The sequence below is a fragment of the Nematostella vectensis genome, chromosome 12 (assembly GCF_932526225.1).
Source record: "Nematostella vectensis chromosome 12, jaNemVect1.1, whole genome shotgun sequence".
NCBI classification, from domain to species: Eukaryota; Metazoa; Cnidaria; class Anthozoa; order Actiniaria; family Edwardsiidae; genus Nematostella; species Nematostella vectensis.
In genome coordinates this window covers 13526533-13543368 of record NC_064045.1, presented here as the reverse complement: position 1 = coordinate 13543368, position 16836 = coordinate 13526533, and the positions used below count along the sequence as shown (strand labels likewise).

Below are 16836 nucleotides of genomic sequence, written 5' to 3'. Positions count from 1 at the left end.
AACTAGTCTGTCTGTCTAAATTTTCTCAAAACTATGTGATTTACGACCGTTAACATTTTTTATCTTTGAAGGAAATAAGGGGTTTGTCTTTAAGAGATGCCTTAATCTATAATTATTTCGCATCAACTTAACGGTTCTCTGATTATGAATGCATTAGAAATAAATGATCCTTAAGAACCAATGTTCATTTCAAAAACGTGTCGTATCATTTTTTTAATTAATGCCAACTTAATTAAGCAAACCTAGAAGGGAAGGCCAAAAGCATGGTTCTTATAGATTATTGTATACCGTCCATTATTTTATTAGATAAACGATCAAATGTTTGCCTTTGCTTTTCTCTCAGGATTTGGCTCCTCTTTTATCCGACCATAAAGATGCTTCGTTTGTGTTTAATGATATGTGATGTGCATAAGAATCACTCTCTTATCCGACCGTTTAGTTTCTTTCTATGTGTTAAATGTTGTGCGATGTAGAAACCCTTCCTCATCTGACCGTTAATATCCTTTCTAGGTTGTTTTTAAAGTTGTGCGATGCATAAAAAGCCCACTCTTATTCGACCGTTAATGTGCTTTCTAGGATATTTTCTGTATTGTGCGATGTATTACAAGCCTCACTTACCCGACCGTTTGCGCACTTTCCAGGTTGTATCTAACACTGTTCGATGTGGAGAACCCTCACTTATTCGACCGCTCTCTCTGGCTGCCAGTCACTGCATGGGTGAGGAGACCCTGGCGTCCGAGACACGAGAATCCGAGCACAACTACAAGGACAATGCTAAAGACGAGGTATGAGTGTAGTAACTGATCTAAGGACGAGGTCAGGATGCAATAACTGAGCTAAGGATAAGTTAAGGGTGCAATAGCTGATGAGTTAAAGACTAGGTAATTCTGCAATACCGGAGCTAAATTGTAACGAAATAAATTCTTAAATTGTAAAACATGCTGAATTCTACCGGAATAAAGTCTAAAGCATGCTATATTCTAGTAGAATATCTTTGACATTTTTATAGTGCGACAAGAATTGGAACTGAAATTAGTAAACGGCCATTGGGACGTTGAGAAGCAGCCATCCTGTGAAAGGTTATAGCTCCTTGATTATAGCCATCTGTGAAAGGTTATAGCTCCTTGATTATAGCTATCTGTGAAATTTATAGCTCCTTGATTATAGCTATCTGTGAAAGGTTATAGCTCCTTGATTATAGCTATCTGTGAAAGGTTATAGCTCCTTGATTATAGCTATCTGTAAAAGGTTATAGCTCCTTGATTATAGCTATCTGTAAAAGGTTATAGCTCCTTGATTATAGCTATCTGTGAAAGGTTATAGCTCCTTGATTATAGCTATCTGTGAAAGGTTATAGCTCCTTGATTATAGCTATCTGTGAAAGGTTATAGCTCCTTGATTATAGCTATCTGTGAAAGGTTATAGCTCCTTGATTATAGCTATCTGTGAAAGGTTATAGCTCCTTGATTAAAGCTATCTGTGAAAGGTTATAGCTCCTTGATTAAAGCTATCTGTGAAAGGTTATAGCTCCTTGATTATAGCTATCTGTGAATGGTTATAGCTCCTTGATTATAGCTATCTGTGAAAGGTTATAGCTCCTTGATTATAGCTATCTGTGAAAGGTTATAGCTCCTTGATTATAGCCATCTGTGAAAGGTTATAGCTTCTAAATCATTTGAAAACCATGTTGTAGCCTGTTATAAATGACTTATTCCTGTCGATGTCTACATATGGTACATTTGTCCGTATCTTTTTCCGTATCGAAAGTCATTTCGCTAAAAAAAACCGTTTACCATATGAGATTAGAAATTCAAAATCTACTGCTGAAATCAACCGCAAACTTCAGTCATGTGGTCTTACTAGTAGGCTTTATTCTTGTAACTTTCTATTTGATTTTTTTACTTTTATTAAATTTTATTTTTTTGCATTAATCCACTAACTTGATTAAGGCCACTTGTCTTGTATTAGCCTTAATACAAAAGGTTTATTATTATTATTTATTATAATTCTTGGAAGTACTTTTGTCATTCCTTCCTCTCCCTTAGGGAAAGGTCCACATTCAAGGTGCTGCCAGTCTCTATGTCAAGTTCGACCCACGGTATGTAGAAAGATCTCTCTATTACTTTTTCCCTGATTAGATTGATTGGATGTCAAAATACATTTTGCTTGTATCTGTATCTGATTTGCTGTTGCTATGACACCCTCTAGTTGCTGTACCGAGGAAGGCTGTGACGAGCTTGTCATTGCCACTTCCCCTGACTTCCAGCAAAACAGATACGTACTGGACGGGCCACAAGGGCGCTGGTTTGACATCGAGCTGCCTGGTAAGTAAGAATAGAGGGGTGGAACCCCGCATATTTGTCAGGTTGAGACTTGTTTTGTGTCTGTTTAATGTTGCAAGAACTTTGCCCTTATTCCACCAGTAAGGCGCTTTCTAGGTTTCGCGATCCAGAAGGCCTTCTCTCGTCTGTCTCTTTAGGTTCTTTCTAGGTTGTGTTAAAGGTTGTGCGATGCGGTACGCCCTCCCTTATCCGACCGCTTAGGTTCTTTCTCTGTTTTTTTTTTTTATGGTATTTAGGTGTGGAAAGCACTTTCCATTCCGACCGTAAATTTCTCCTTATCATTACTTCTTATTGCCCTAGTGTTGACAAATATAGATAAATGAATGATTTGGTCACCCTACGTGGACCTTGTAATTAGGATAATTACAAGGTCCACGCATATTGTGTTGATTGCTGAAGTGTCTTTGCTGTGCAGGTGATGTCCTCCATTATCGCTTCACATCTGACAGTAATACTAACGACTGGGGATGGAAGTTCGTTGTGACTGGAGGACAGCTGGGAAGGTAAAGTCGATACCTCCTTCATCATATGCCCCCGTCCTTCCTCCTCCTTCAACCATAAGTTCCTGGGTTACACCTTCCATCCTTCCTCCTTTAGCTATGAAGTCCTGGGTTACACCCTCCATCCTTCCTCCTTTAGCTATGAAGTCCTAGGTTACACCCTCCATCCTTCCTCCTTTAGCTATGAAGTCCTGGGTTACACCCTCCATCCTTCTTCCTTTAGCTATGAAGTCCTGGGTTACACCCTCCATCCTTCTTCCTTTAGCTATGAAGTCCTGGGTTACACCCTCCATCCTTCCTTCTTTAGCTATGAAGTCCTGGGTTACACCCTCCATCCTTCCTCCTTTAGCTATGAAGTCCTAGGTTACACCCTCCATCCTTCCTCCTTTAGCTATGAAGTCCTGGGTTACACCCTCCATCCTTCTTCCTTTAGCTATGAAGTCCTGGGTTTCACCCTCCATCCTTCTTCCTTTAGCTGTGAAGTCCTAGGTTACATCCTCTTTTTGTTTTCTCCTCAGGTTCAAGACCGGCTTCTCCGTTCTAAATGCACTCCTATCCTTAGATAACAATATCGCCAGGTAAAAAAACTGGCGATAAAAGTTATCTCAATGGTGTTGTCTCTACAGTGCTATGCTTTATTTATATTCGTATTTTTCCTAGCGGCATATCTTGTATTATAACCATAGATTTTGAGTTTATTTGGTCCTCTTGTTAGCACACTACATACATTTCAAGAGCTATATCCCAGTAGCGGATCTAGGGGGAGGGTTTAGGGCTGCCAGAAAGCCATATGTAACAAAAAAAATATCCCCTCCCCCTTTGTTACGGCGCCAAATTCCCCCTTTAGCAAAAAGCTAGACTCGCCCCTGTATCAAACAACTACTTCATGTTCGTGAGACGAGCGAATAATATTTGTATTATACTAATGCCCAGTTATATCTGGTTCTTATTGACTTCTCCCCGTAAGTCGCCTTTCCCCTCCCCCCTCAATATCTCGCTCTAGTTGACTTCTCCTCGTAAGTCACCTTTCCCCTCCCCCCTCAATATCTCGCTCTAGTTAACTTCTCCCCATAAGTCATCTTTCCCCTTCCCCCTCAATATCTCGCTCTAGTTGACTTCCCCCCGTAAGTCACCTTTCCCCTCCCCCCTCAATATCTCGCTCTAGTTGACTTCTCCACGTAAGTCACCTTTCCCCTCCCCCTCAGGTTCTTGCCACTGCAGAAACTATGGAGCTTGTTGGTCTCCGTAGCCTGCTGTCAGACAGGTCAGCAGCGTCTCATGGCAACAGGGCTGCTGCTTCGTCTGCTGCTTGTTGTATCAGGGTAGGGAGAGGTTTTTTTTTGTATTTCACCAGACGTAGTCGCACCACGCGTAATTCCTTCCCTATAGTGTGCTTTATTGCCCTACGCATATTAGATGTCCCTAATCAAGCTTGTACCCGCTAGGCAAGCAGGGGATATCGATGGCGTAATTCCTTTCACCTAGTGTGATTTACATATTAGATGTTCCTAATCAAGCTTGTACCCGCTAGGCAAGCTGTAGATAGCAATGGCGTAATTCCTCCCATCTAGTATGCTTTATTGCCCTACACATATTAGATGATCCTAATCAAGCTTGTACCCGCCAGGCAAGCTGTAGATAGCGATGGCGTCCGGGCAGAAGCCCTAGATGCTCCTGAGAGGCCGGACCTGAGTCTGCTCAAGCCGCTGTGGGCGCTATACACCAAGATGCTAGAGAAAGAGAGCAGTAAGTGGGCGGCATGACACCGTCGTTATCGTGCCATTTCTTCCGTGACACGTTCTATCGTTATCGTGCCATTTCTTCCGTGACACGTTCTATCGTTATCGTGCCATTTCTTCCGTGACACGTTCTATCGTTATCGTGCCATTTCTTCCGTGACACGTTCTATCGTTATCGTGCCATTTCTTCCGTGACACGTTCTATCGTTATCGTGCCATATCTTCCGTGACACGTTTTGTTGTTATCGTGCCATTTCTTCCGTGACACGTTCTATCGTTATCGTGCCATATCTTCCGTGACACGTTTTGTTGTTATCGTGCCATATCTTCCGTGACACGTTCTGTCGTTATCGTGCCATATCCGTGACACGTTCTGTCTTAATCATGCCATATCCGTTATCGTGCTGATAAAACTATCAGGGTACCGCGCGCCGCACTGTAAGTGTCCTTGAAAGTTTGTTTCCCTAGCTCAAATGTGCATCTTTCTCCAGGTGCCGGAGCCGCGCCTACGCTAGTCCCCCCAGTCCTACGCGGTCTGACGGAGCTCTTCCTAGTGGTGGAGAACCTGGCCCAGGTAAGTCATGTAATTGCATTCACACGATTGCATTATAAATTCACGTGCTTCTATTTAGTTTTATTTATTTGATGGCATTATCCTCATTATTTGATCACATGTTCTGCTGGATTGCATTGTTCTTGTCACAAATGAAGTGATCGCATTATTAACAGCGTTTTTCACTCTGTTGTTGTAGGACTGGGGCATGGCTGAAGACTTGGTCGTGGGATTCACAACAAACGAGAGCCTCAAGCGTTGCTTCGCCCACGTATGTACCTATCAACGTATTCATAATATTGGAATTCTTACCGTCGATCCCCATATAAGGGGTTTTCAAGGTCCAATTGAAAGGAAGCCCCATACCATTTCCGTCTATCCCCCATATCTGTCCTTTGGCGGGGGTGTTTTATAAAGATGTATATGATCGCTGAGAGAGATGTGTTTGTGTGATTGGTGATGAAAAAGAGATGGGTTTCTTAGTTAAAAGAAACCGCCTGTATTATTATTTTCTTGTTTCGTAAAAGATATTACAAAGGTATTTGCTTATCTTTCTCCATAGGCGGTGCAAAAAGTTGGTTGTATTGGAATCGCTATTGGTCTGCCAAACAAGGCTTCGGAGGCTCTTATTCAGGCGGCTAAGAACCCCCCTCCTGAGCCACCTGCTGACAAGGTGAGTGAGTGGGCGGATTATAACATCAACCATGGACTAGAAAAAATGACAATTTTCAAAACAGATTCAAGATTTCAAGATTGACTGGGAACAACGAATAAATATCATCCGATATCCGATAGTGTTGCGCGTGGTAAAAGAATTTTATTCGCGTGGTATTGTACACGTTAATGTATGACGTGTTGGTTTTAATGAATGACGCGCCATAAGGCAAGGTGAGTATTGAACTTTTGCCTGGCATGAAGGTAAATGTTTCGTGTTGTGTCTTTTACAGAAGGATGCTAAAAAGCAGGAGACGACAAGGTTGGTAGACTTTGTATTCTATACTCTAAAAAAAGCCTTTATACTACTAAGTTGTCCAGGTGAGGCGCTGCCCCCTCCCACCCCCCCCCCCCCCTCTCCGTCACTCATTAAAATGTACGTATTTTATGTTGGTCAAGCCCTAGACCCGAGTTAACTTCGTGTTCCGTCCCTTATTCTGATTTACGTATTTTATGTTTGTCAAGCCCTAGACCCGAGTAAACCTCGTGTTCCGTCCCTTATTAAAATGTACGTATTTTATGTTGGTCAAGCCCTAGACCCGAGTACGAGACGATCGCGATTCATATCACCGACGAGGAGAACGACGACACGACTTCGGACGAAGATGACGACGATGTGGACGATGACTATAGCGATGAAGAGTTCTATGACCCGAATGGCGCACAATTTGCCTGATTTCTCTACGAGCGCTTTCCGTTACCTTCTTAGCAGTTCCGATAATCTTCCGAGTTTGCCGAAGAATCGGATAAGACAAAAATTTGTCTGATGGGCCACATACGAGTGCTTCGCGTTGGCTTCCGAGCGGTTTCCGATTACATATTGACTAAAATGCGAACGTTCCCAGTTCAATATAATCAGCTAGGGGAATCCATATAATTGCGAGTGCATTCGCAGGTTGATGTAGACTGAGTAGGGATGTGTGTGCTTCAAATAACCGCAAGAAATCTAGACTAAAATTGGAGCTGTTGAAATAACAGCGAAAGAATGGCAATGACAATACTGTTATTAGTTATTTGCGTCTAGTTGTTACCGACTTTTCATTGGCTTTTATGTAGACAAATTCACAATAAATACGGTACCTTGTTGTGCGGATCTAATCAATAAGACAGTCTGGGCGAAGTCCTTTATTTTTAAATTCACAATAAATATGGTACCTTGTTTGGCAAATTTAATCAAAAAGGCACTCTGGGCCATTCACTCTTCACAGTTTCTTAAAGCCGCATTGTCACCAGTTTACTTCCGGAGGTCCGACGGAAACCTCAACCGTTACAAGACAAAAGAATCTATGCGGATCCGAAATATTTAACAGGCCATCCGCTCTAAATTAGCAGTCACATCCTCAAAGAAACGTCCAATAGACACACTGCTTTCCATATTTTGAAATATTTTTCGTGTTTTCCGTTAAAAATCATCGAAGATTCTTACGTAATCGACCGGAAGTAAACTGGTGACAATGCGGCTTTAAATACTTAAATAAATTTACCTATTAAAGCTTAACGCTAATGTCTAGGTGCGACAGGCGACAGGTCTAAAGACATCGCAGGTGGCCAGGAATCTGTAAGGGTCTAAGTGCTGGCAAGGCGCTTGACTTGGAGGAAGCTAAAGATTGAGCGCCCACCATCTCAGAGGGTGGCAGGCTCCACGTACTGTACCATCTTGTACCACCTTGAAGTGTTACCAAGCGTCTGATTAAAATCAATTCAACGGTTGACTTATAATTATTGAGCTACATTCGAACAGCGACTTCGCACCGTGCAAACGGTGACTTAGCATTATTAAGCTCCGTGCAAACGGTGACTTAGCATTATTGAGCTACATTCAAACGGCGACTTAACATTATTGAGCTACATTCAAATGGCGACTTAGCATTATTGAGCTCCGTGCAAACGGCGACTTATCTTTATTGAGCTACATTCAAACGGCGACTAAGCATTATTGAGCTCCGTGCAAACGGCGACTTAGCATTATTGAGCTCCGTGCAAACGGCGACTTAGCATTATTGAGCTACATTCAAACGGCGACTAAGCATTATTGAGCTCCGTGCAAACGGCGACTAAGAATTATTGAGCGTTTCACTCGCGAGAATGATGGGGAACAGTAAGGAACGAACTTGGCAAAAAAGCCGTCACGACAGACGATGGCGCCTGGGTCCCTGGGGATTAAAGATGTCAAAAGCTGTCATGGATCAATCGTTTTAGGAGGCAATTCCTGTGAAAAATCTTATGCGTTTAGATATAGTTTACCGTTTTGCCAGCTCGGTCTTTTGTAATTTACGAAATAAAAATAATCGTGAATTATTGCCGCGTTTGCGGGGAAACAGTCTCAGATAATAAAAAAGTCACAAGCTATTCGGATCGCATTTGCTTGAAGAACAACTCTCCTCGATTACTGGAAGAAATGTATCACAACAAGATGGTTTTACGGACTTTATTTGCACATTTTGCAAGCCAAGGATCTACGACATTCCCTCTGTAAGCTTAAACTTCGGTGCAAAGTAATAGCTTTACCGCTTCACTGCCGAATGACTCGAGCACGATCCTCGCTTTTCCCTTGACTAGAATGTCAGTGTCCTTTGGGTTGGAAATATCGGCGGTACGTTAAGTACGTCCAAAAGCTGTTTTGGCTTCAATGAAGACGCTCTAAACGTGTTTTTTACCGCTGAAATGATGTCGGGAATTAGCCGCTCGTAAGCGGACACTCACCCCTAAGCGGACACTCACTCGTAAGCGGACACTCACTCGTAAGCGGACACTCAACCGTAAGCGGACACTCAACCGTAAGCGGACACTCACTCGTAAGCGGATACTCACCCGTAAGCGGACACTCAATCGTAAGCGGACACTCACCCGTAAGCGGACACTCACCCGTAAGCGGACACTCACTCGTAAGCGGACACTCACTCTATGCGGACACTCACTCGCAAGCGGACACTCACTCGTAAGCGGACACTCACCCGTAAGCGGACACTCACTCGAAAGCGGACACTCGCTCTAAGCGGACACTTACTCGTTAGCGGACACTCACTCGTAAGCGGACACTCACTCGTAAGAGGACACCCACTCGTAAGCGGACACCCACTCGTAAGCGGACACTCACCCGTAAGCGGACACTCACTCGAATGCGGACACTCGCTCTAAGCGGACATTCACTCGTAAGCGGACACTCGCCCTAAGCGGAGACTCACTCGCAAGCGGACACTAACTCTAAGCGGACACTCACTCGTAAGCGGACACTTGCTCTAAGCGGACACTCATTCGTAAGCGGAGACTCACTCGCAAGCGGACACTCGCCCTAAGCGGAGACTCACTCGCAAGCGGACACTAACTCTAAGCGGACACTCACTCGTAAGCGGACACTCGCTCTAAGCGGACACTCGCCCTAAGCGGAGACTCACTCGCAAGCGGACACTAACTCTAAGCGGACACTCGCTTGCGCTCTATCCTCCCCCTATAATACTGGAGTGATCAAATGCACTATAAAGTCGGCCTCATTTTTCAAAGACGCTTGTCCTTGGTGGCCATCTTCTGTATCCTAGTTCGATCATTGGATTTCTCAGGAATTTAACGGTCAGTCTGAGTTTTATTAGATAACCGCCTTCTTTCCATTTTTTTTTTTTTTTTTTTTTTTTTTATAAATTACACATCAGCTATTCTGGACGGTCAGTTTAATCAAACATTTCATATGTTACAGATATAATTTGCGAGCCCCTGTTTCAGGATATAGTTTTTTATGTCACATTCTATGTTTAAAGGCTAGTAGTTATTCCACGGAGATTAGTCTACATACTGTAGCAGGTTATCACTATATCAATATATATCATAGGAGAATTCTGTTTGAACAGATGAAGTCGAGATAAAGACGGTTTTAAGCCTCTTCATTGTGTTTGTAAATATATATCATAGTAATCTTGAAATGTTGTAAATTATGATAAACTTTTTTTTCATGTTACAGCCCCTGAAGGGTGGATGGAAAAGATTGCGGATCACTAGTGATTAATACGCCTTTTTTTTATATGTTTTCTGTGACTTAGCACTCCAGTAGGTAAATTCCGGTGTACGCCTATTGTATAAAGGTACCTAAATAGCTTCCTAGTGATAGCTTGTACTTTCTTATTTCTGATGCCACGGCAAAGTTACTGTACTTCGCGTATCTGGTGTTGCCACCCTGGTCCATCATGTCTACGCGAAGTGTATTTGTGGTCTGATGTGTCAGCGCGTAGATCTTGTCCAAACCCAGCCAGAACTCCCCCATCAGGTTACCTATGGGGCCTACTGAGTGCACAAGTCATAGAAAAGATATACAAAAAGGCGTTTTCATAACTAGTGATCCGAGCTCTTTTTCCATCCACCCTTCAAAGGCTGTAACATGAAAAAAGAAGCAAGTACTTTTCTTGCATCGTTTTAGAAAGATTTCTAAAATGCCTCTCCAAGCTCACCTTTGACAGGGCGAGTTTTGTGTTGATCTTTGCCAATTCCTCGCCGAGTGAGGTGTTCTCAAATTGCCCGAAGTTGGTTTCGATTTTTTTAAGTACCCTCAATGTTTTGCTGCTAGCGTTTGATATTTTCCAATTCAATTCATCAATCTTTTTGTTAATGCGTCCTCCGATTAATTTCTTGGACAAGTTAATTTCAAGTTTGAAAAATTTCATATCCATCTTTAAACTTAGGTTTGAGATTTTTTCGTTCGTTTGATCGACCTTGTTGTTGAGTACGGTAAGCTTGTTGGAGATCTCTTTTAAAACAGCCGAAAAATTTGTGCTGGCTTCGTTTCCGCCGTAGTAATGATTAATCACGTGTCTACGGCTGCGACCGACATCAACCGACTTTCCAAACCCGACACCGATAAACACAGAAGAGAAAATCGCGAATTTGATAAAGCAAAACTCCATGATTCACTGAAGTCTCTCGCAAAACCTTGACTCGAAGGTTAATTGAGGGAAAATGATGATTCATCGTTAGAGTACTGTAAGACAATCCTATCTTAAAACAAAACAAGAATTTTCTCGCTGCAAGTCAACGCTAAGAGCTCCCTAATTACAAATAACCAATCATGTCCATCCATGTAACATTTCTGGAGTTGCAGACTGTCGTATGTTGTAGATTGACAATCCTCACACTTAACGCACGCAGTCAAGTTGACATATCTTTGAAAATGCAATGTATTGAAATCTATACTAAATTGGAAACCCTCCAATAGATACCTAAATGATGTCTTACCTCTATACAGTATATCAATTCAAAAAAGCAAGAAACTGTTCTATAAAACGTAGTTGAAATACCAAGGAACTCTTCTATAAACGTAGATTTTAGATTTATAATACGGTTGCTATGGCCGCTTTCTAGAGGTAAAACGTAAAGTTAAAAATACAATTGGAATCTTGAAAACCTGGCGGTTGCAACTAGTAGACCAGAGGGGCGGATGTAGCTTTTTACCAAAGGGGGGGGGGGGGGGGGTTCGGCATTGTTTTACCTTCGTAACGATTTTGGAAGAGCGTACAATGAAAACCAAAAAAACGGCAGTCCCCTCCCCCTGTAGGTCCGCTACTGTAGACTTATAGGTATAAAATACAATGATTGAATGACCAGGACCTAAAAAGTGGCTGCTTTATAGAGTAGAGATAGTATAGGTTAAGCGTACAAAAAAGGATTTTGTATCATAAATTAAAGCTTGTGCAATTAACATCATTTTCAATTTACTACAATGCGAATCCTTCAGCCATGTATGCCCCCCCCCCCCCCCACACACACACACACACACCCTATTTTCAGATATTTGGCTAAAGAATAACAAGGCATATAACGAAACCCACAGAAGAACGATGAATCCCCCTTTCTTGAAGCTCATGTTTCGCCCTCTTTTTGGAAGTCCTGGATCCGCCCCTGGTGTCGGTAAGGCGCGGCGTGTTTGTCGGTGAACATTAGCGAAACCTTGGGGGTCGCCTTGGGGGTACCCACCCGGCTGTGTTTTTCCACATGCCTTTGAGTTTTTCAAATGAAACATGATGTCTTTAGTACGGCATTTCAGGTCTAGTATCCTAACGCAGTCCGATTCGCCTGCTTCCTGTAGATCTGTTTTTAACACAACAGTGATCTTGCAATTTGCCAATCTCGTGTGGACTAAACCCAACTTGTGTTGCGCACAGAAAGCTTACTAACCTGCTAACTACTTGCTCGTCAATCCTTGGACTGATCACTGGATTTTTTCGGTAATTCTTTCAAGCCATCTTCACGTGCTGGCTTTGAACGCAAAGAAAAATCTCCCTAGTTGAATGAAATTACCCTGTTAGTATCTATTGCGCCATTAGAAAAAAATCATTCTTCTCCTAAATGTCTTGGAATGGAGAGATAAGTTTGGACAAACAAAAAGTTATTCGTAAATTGTCAAGTATTTTTAGTTTGAGTTGCTTCTCTTTCTGCAGGAAATTTTTCTCTCCACGCTCTCCGCCTTCTTGCTTATTATTTACTGTCTTTACCCTCTCCTAAAGGCAAAAGATCGGGAATGAGAATTGTAATGTTTTCAAATGCTATAATTTCAATTTTTTTCTATTTTTTGTTTCAACAGGTAAACTTTCCTATAATGCTTACGCGCTAGTAGTGTACGGTACAGCGGCTACACTTTTTATGATTTATCCAAAAAGCTGGCTTGCGCTAGGTGAGAGAAAACACTGAAAGAAAACAGAACAGCGCCTCCTAAGAACATATAAACTGATATATACATACAATTTGGTTTAACACATATTTCAGAAAACGAGGAGAGAGTAGAAGTTGCTGATCGTGTCAAAAGTAGAACACTCAAAAATAACAAAATACGGAATTGCGTGTTCTTTGCCATATAAAATTCAAATTAATTTTTTCCAACCCCTCCCGAAAGAAATACACACAAATTTTACTTTTTGTTTTTATGTTGGGAATATTAACAAGAATAAACTTAGCAAAAAGATATGTTTTTGCCACATCGTGGAGCATTTTCTGTGATCTGTGACCTGTGACCAACCTTTGCGCTGTGGGAGTGGCGCTAAGGGAGTGGCGCTGTGGGAGAGGTGCTTGGGGGTAGGGGGAAGTAGTAGGATTTTGGCGCAGCTGGCGCAACTTTTTGATCTCCCCAAATTTCATTCCAAAAGTGGCGCAAAAGTCTCCGCACACCTCCGCCAAGCCTCGCGACCTGCGCATGCGCGAGTTTGCCAGAGATCTCTTGCACGACCAAGCCCACCTGTCAATCACTTTGTCACGTGACGACCACGACCACCCGTCAATCACTTTGTAAAAAAACCTGTCAATCACTTTGTCACGTGATAGCCACGCCCACCTGTCAATCACTTTGTAAAAAAACCTGTCAATCACTTTGTCACGTGATAGCCACGCCCACCTGTCAATCACTTTGTAAAAAACCTGTCAATCACTTTGTCACGTGATAGCCACGCCCACCTGTCAATCATTTTGTAAAAAAACCTGTCAATCACTTTGTCACGTGATAGCCACGCCCACCTGTCAATCATTTTGTCAAAAACCTGTCGATCACTTTGTCACGTGATAGCCAAGCCCACCTGTCAATCACTTTGTCACGTGTCGCATCTAGGGGGAGCTCGAGGGGGCTAGCCTCTCAGCTTCGCATCTAGAAGGCCTTTGAAAAGTGGTTTAAAGACATGAACAGTTTAATAAAATGGAGGAACGAACAGTTGAACGTACGGCTGAAGATCGGTCACCACCACCATATAATATCCCCGGCGGACCGGTGCCTGAGATTAACGTCCCCACCCTCATGCCGGAGTTTGCACTGTTTGACCGGGCCCTCACCGAATACGAGACTAGTAGAGCCTCCTTGGGAGACGAGGATAGTAGTAACACCCTTTGCAATCATGACGACCTAGTCACAGAAGACGGGGTCACTAGTTGCTTAGAGTGCGGGGAACAGATGCAGCGCGCGGTCGCGCACGAAAGGGAATGGGGTTTTTACGGACATTCCGACGGCAAACGGTCTTCGAACCCAAGTCGGGTCCAGGTACGTAGGTCTGAGGACAGAAATATTGACAAGGATGTGGAAAACATGGGTTTTAGCGGGGTAATTGTAGCCAAAGCTAACGAGATATACACTCAGGTGACGAAAGGCCAGATTTTTCGCGGCGACCCACGGAAGGCGATCGTCTTTGCGTGTATTTACTACGCCTACAAGATGTCTGGTAAGTGTCAGACACCGAAAACCTTGATGGAAACTTTTGGATTGAGCAAGAAGAGTTGCCTTAAGGGTCTGAAAATCTTCAGTATTAACATGCCTAAAGATTACTTACTACACGGAACGTCTCCCACCGTCGTGGACCACATTCGCGATGTGATGGATAGATTCTCGGCGTCCCCCGCACAGAAGGGAGAGGTGGTCCAGCTCTACTACAGATCTAAGAACCGCTCGTCTGAGTTGAATCGCGCTCGCCCACAATCCTTTGCGGTCGCTTTAACCTATTACTGGATACGGCAAAAGAAGATCGATATTACGCTTAAAAAATTCTCCGAAAGAACGGGCGTCTCCGAGTTGACCATCAGTAGGAAAGCGAGAGAAGTGGCCACAGTCCTGGGTACGCCTGGTGTGGTATGATGTTTCCTGATTTCCAGAGAAATCAGGATTTCCAGAAAACTGTCAGTTCGGAGTAGATGTGAATTAACACGTCTAAAAAAATTCGAAAAAAGTGGTTTAAAGACGTGGATGTAATAACAAAATGGATATGCAAAGTGCTGGAAGTCTTACAAATCTCACCGTGGAGGATCAAGCCGCCACCTTAGCGAGGTGGGGAGCCGCAGACTTTGACGCCGTTATGGAGCGCGCGGCGTGGGAGGGGTGCGTCGAGACCGTGAGGTTGTGTAAGAGTTGGGGTGCGACGGATTTCGAAAAGCCGATGGTCAGGGCCGCAATGAACGGCCACGCCGAGATCGTTAAGATGTGTTGTGAGTCGGGCGCCTGTGACTTCGTGTATCCAGCGTCCATGGCCGCGAAAGGCGGCCACGTAGAGGTTTTGAAGGTGATGGATGAGTATTGTGCCGACGGAGGAGAGGCCATGACCGAGGCCATGGGTGCTGCGGCGGCGGAAGGTCAGGTGGGGGTTGTTGAGTTGTTGATAGATCTAGGTGCCGATGTCGATGTCGGTTGGGCCACCGCCGAGGCGGCGTACAATGGGCACGTTGAGGTTCTAAAGCTGTTGAGAGAAAACTTCAGCGAGTTTGACCCGGACTGTGCTATAACACCGGCCACCGAATCTGGAAACCTCGAGATTGTGAGGTTGTGCTTGGAGTGGGGCTCGACCGATCTCATTGTACATATGAACTACGCGCGGTTTTTGGGTCTACACGAAATTGTCGCGGTGATACGTGCGGCGTGGGGGTGGAGTCTTGTGCATGAGGAGCTCCCGGAGAAGCTACACAAGGTGAGATTCCGTAGAAAGCTGGAGGACGAACTAATGCCAGTAGCTTGGCATCCGGACAGGTTCTGGGATTGGTGCGTGGATGAGCAAGAGAAGGAAATGTTGGGAGAATGCTTCGCCAGGTAGACGTCGGCCGGCTAGAAGGCGGGTATCGCGTGTTGGATTGAAAAGTGATTTAAGGACATGACCGGTTTGATAGAAATGGAGAACCAAACGGTGAAAGACTCGAAAGTATCCCCCGTAAAGCGAACAACGGATTATAAGTGTCTTCATGGCAGAGTGAAATATTATTGCAAAGATTGTCACGGATCGCAAATCTGCCCTCACAACCGGAGAAAAACGCGGTGCAGAGAATGTAACGGCGGTAGCATTTGTGAGCACAGACGAGCAAGATATGTCTGTAAAGACTGCAAGGGGAAAGGGATGTGTGAACACGGCAAACAGAGACCCTTTTGTAAGTTATGCGGAGGGTCTCAAATATGCGAACACGATAGACAAAAGCACCATTGCAGAACGTGTAACGGAAATTAACATTGACCCACTCAGTTTTGTAACGCGTCTCACGTTACAAAACGCATAAATTCCTAATCACCCTAACAACTAGCGATTCTGAAAATAGGTTTTGTATTTACATTGAGAGTTCGCGGTCGCCAGGGTGGTCTGGTATGCGCATGTGAACAGGTATTGTCTTCTTGCGGTACGTCACATCCGTCCACATGCATCCCGCATGTTACTGGAATAGATACCAAGCTAAACCAGCCGTAAAGGCTGTGATTGTGACAAGGTTATTTTCGTGCTGCGTGTTCGTGGGTTTAATCACGTCCGGCTTTGGGTTAGTTTTCGCCTCCGGTTCCGGTTTGTGAGCCGTGACTGACTCGGTATGAGGTAACACAATCTTTGAATGACCCATATTATGTTTTGGGATCGTTTTTATCTCGTTATTTATCGGATTCAGCCCCAGTTTCATATCAGTGGTGGCTTTTTGTAACTTGTTATTATAACCAGCGATTGAAGTGTTGTTATTTATCACAAGATACGATGGACTTAACCAACAGCCGAGGGCGAAAGCCAGGTCTAGTTTTTGTCTCGCCTGTTGTAAAGCAAACTGATACCGTTGTATACTTTTCGATATACTGTTTTCCACCACCGCGCTCTCAAAGAGTTTCGTGAAGACCTGTTTCGTTTCCTGAGCTGAACCGCTATCACCGACGATTGACGACCGGGTCTGAACTTGCGCGCCTAGAATACAGTAAACAAAGGCTTCGATGCTCTGGTTTATCCTAGACAACCCAGCTTTGGTTAACCCCATTGATTTTTCCGGAAAGAACCACTCATACTGAAACCCAGTTCTAAGGTCTTTCAGGTACTCGATCTCAAAGTGATTCATGTGTTCGTGGTCGCTTTTGGCAGCGTCCCATTCGTCGTGTAATTGATCAATGGTGCCATAAGGCTTATACTTGTCGTTAGAAGATGACAAGCCGTGATAATCATAATTATAAACGTTCCCTAACCCATGATTTATCGGCCCGAGGAACCGGAAATCGTCACCAGTTCGGAATTCTGTTCTTAGTTTTTGGTAAG

At 43.8% G+C, this 16836-nt stretch overlaps 2 protein-coding genes across 5 annotated transcripts in view; both read left to right on the top strand.

Moving 5' to 3' along the window:
* LOC5520237 (zinc finger ZZ-type and EF-hand domain-containing protein 1) overlaps positions 1-6933 on the top strand; it is a 68747-nt gene extending 61814 nt beyond the window's left edge. For 3 of the 4 annotated variants that reach the window (XM_048719348.1, XM_048719349.1, XM_048719347.1), the window contains exons 77-88: positions 642-785; positions 2046-2098; positions 2209-2324; positions 2758-2845; positions 3361-3420; positions 4048-4164; positions 4470-4588; positions 5073-5155; positions 5334-5405; positions 5697-5807; positions 6082-6110; positions 6380-6933. In XM_048719348.1, coding sequence (XP_048575305.1) covers positions 642-785; positions 2046-2098; positions 2209-2324; positions 2758-2845; positions 3361-3420; positions 4048-4164; positions 4470-4588; positions 5073-5155; positions 5334-5405; positions 5697-5807; positions 6082-6110; positions 6380-6524 — 1137 coding nt within the window. In that variant the 3' untranslated portion in view covers positions 6525-6933. Of the gene's footprint in view, positions 1-641; positions 786-2045; positions 2099-2208; positions 2325-2757; positions 2846-3360; positions 3421-4047; positions 4165-4469; positions 4589-5072; positions 5156-5333; positions 5406-5696; positions 5808-6081; positions 6111-6247; positions 6345-6379 lie in introns of those variants that run through there. The other variant, XM_048719350.1, reaches the window with a different exon arrangement.
* Positions 6934-13508: 6575 nt separating this feature from the next.
* On the top strand, positions 13509-14435 carry LOC125557122 (transcription initiation factor IIB-like). Its single transcript, XM_048719432.1, has one exon. It carries the CDS (start codon positions 13509-13511, stop codon positions 14433-14435), a length of 927 nt encoding a protein of 308 aa, XP_048575389.1.
* The last annotated feature ends 2401 nt before the right edge of the window (positions 14436-16836 follow it).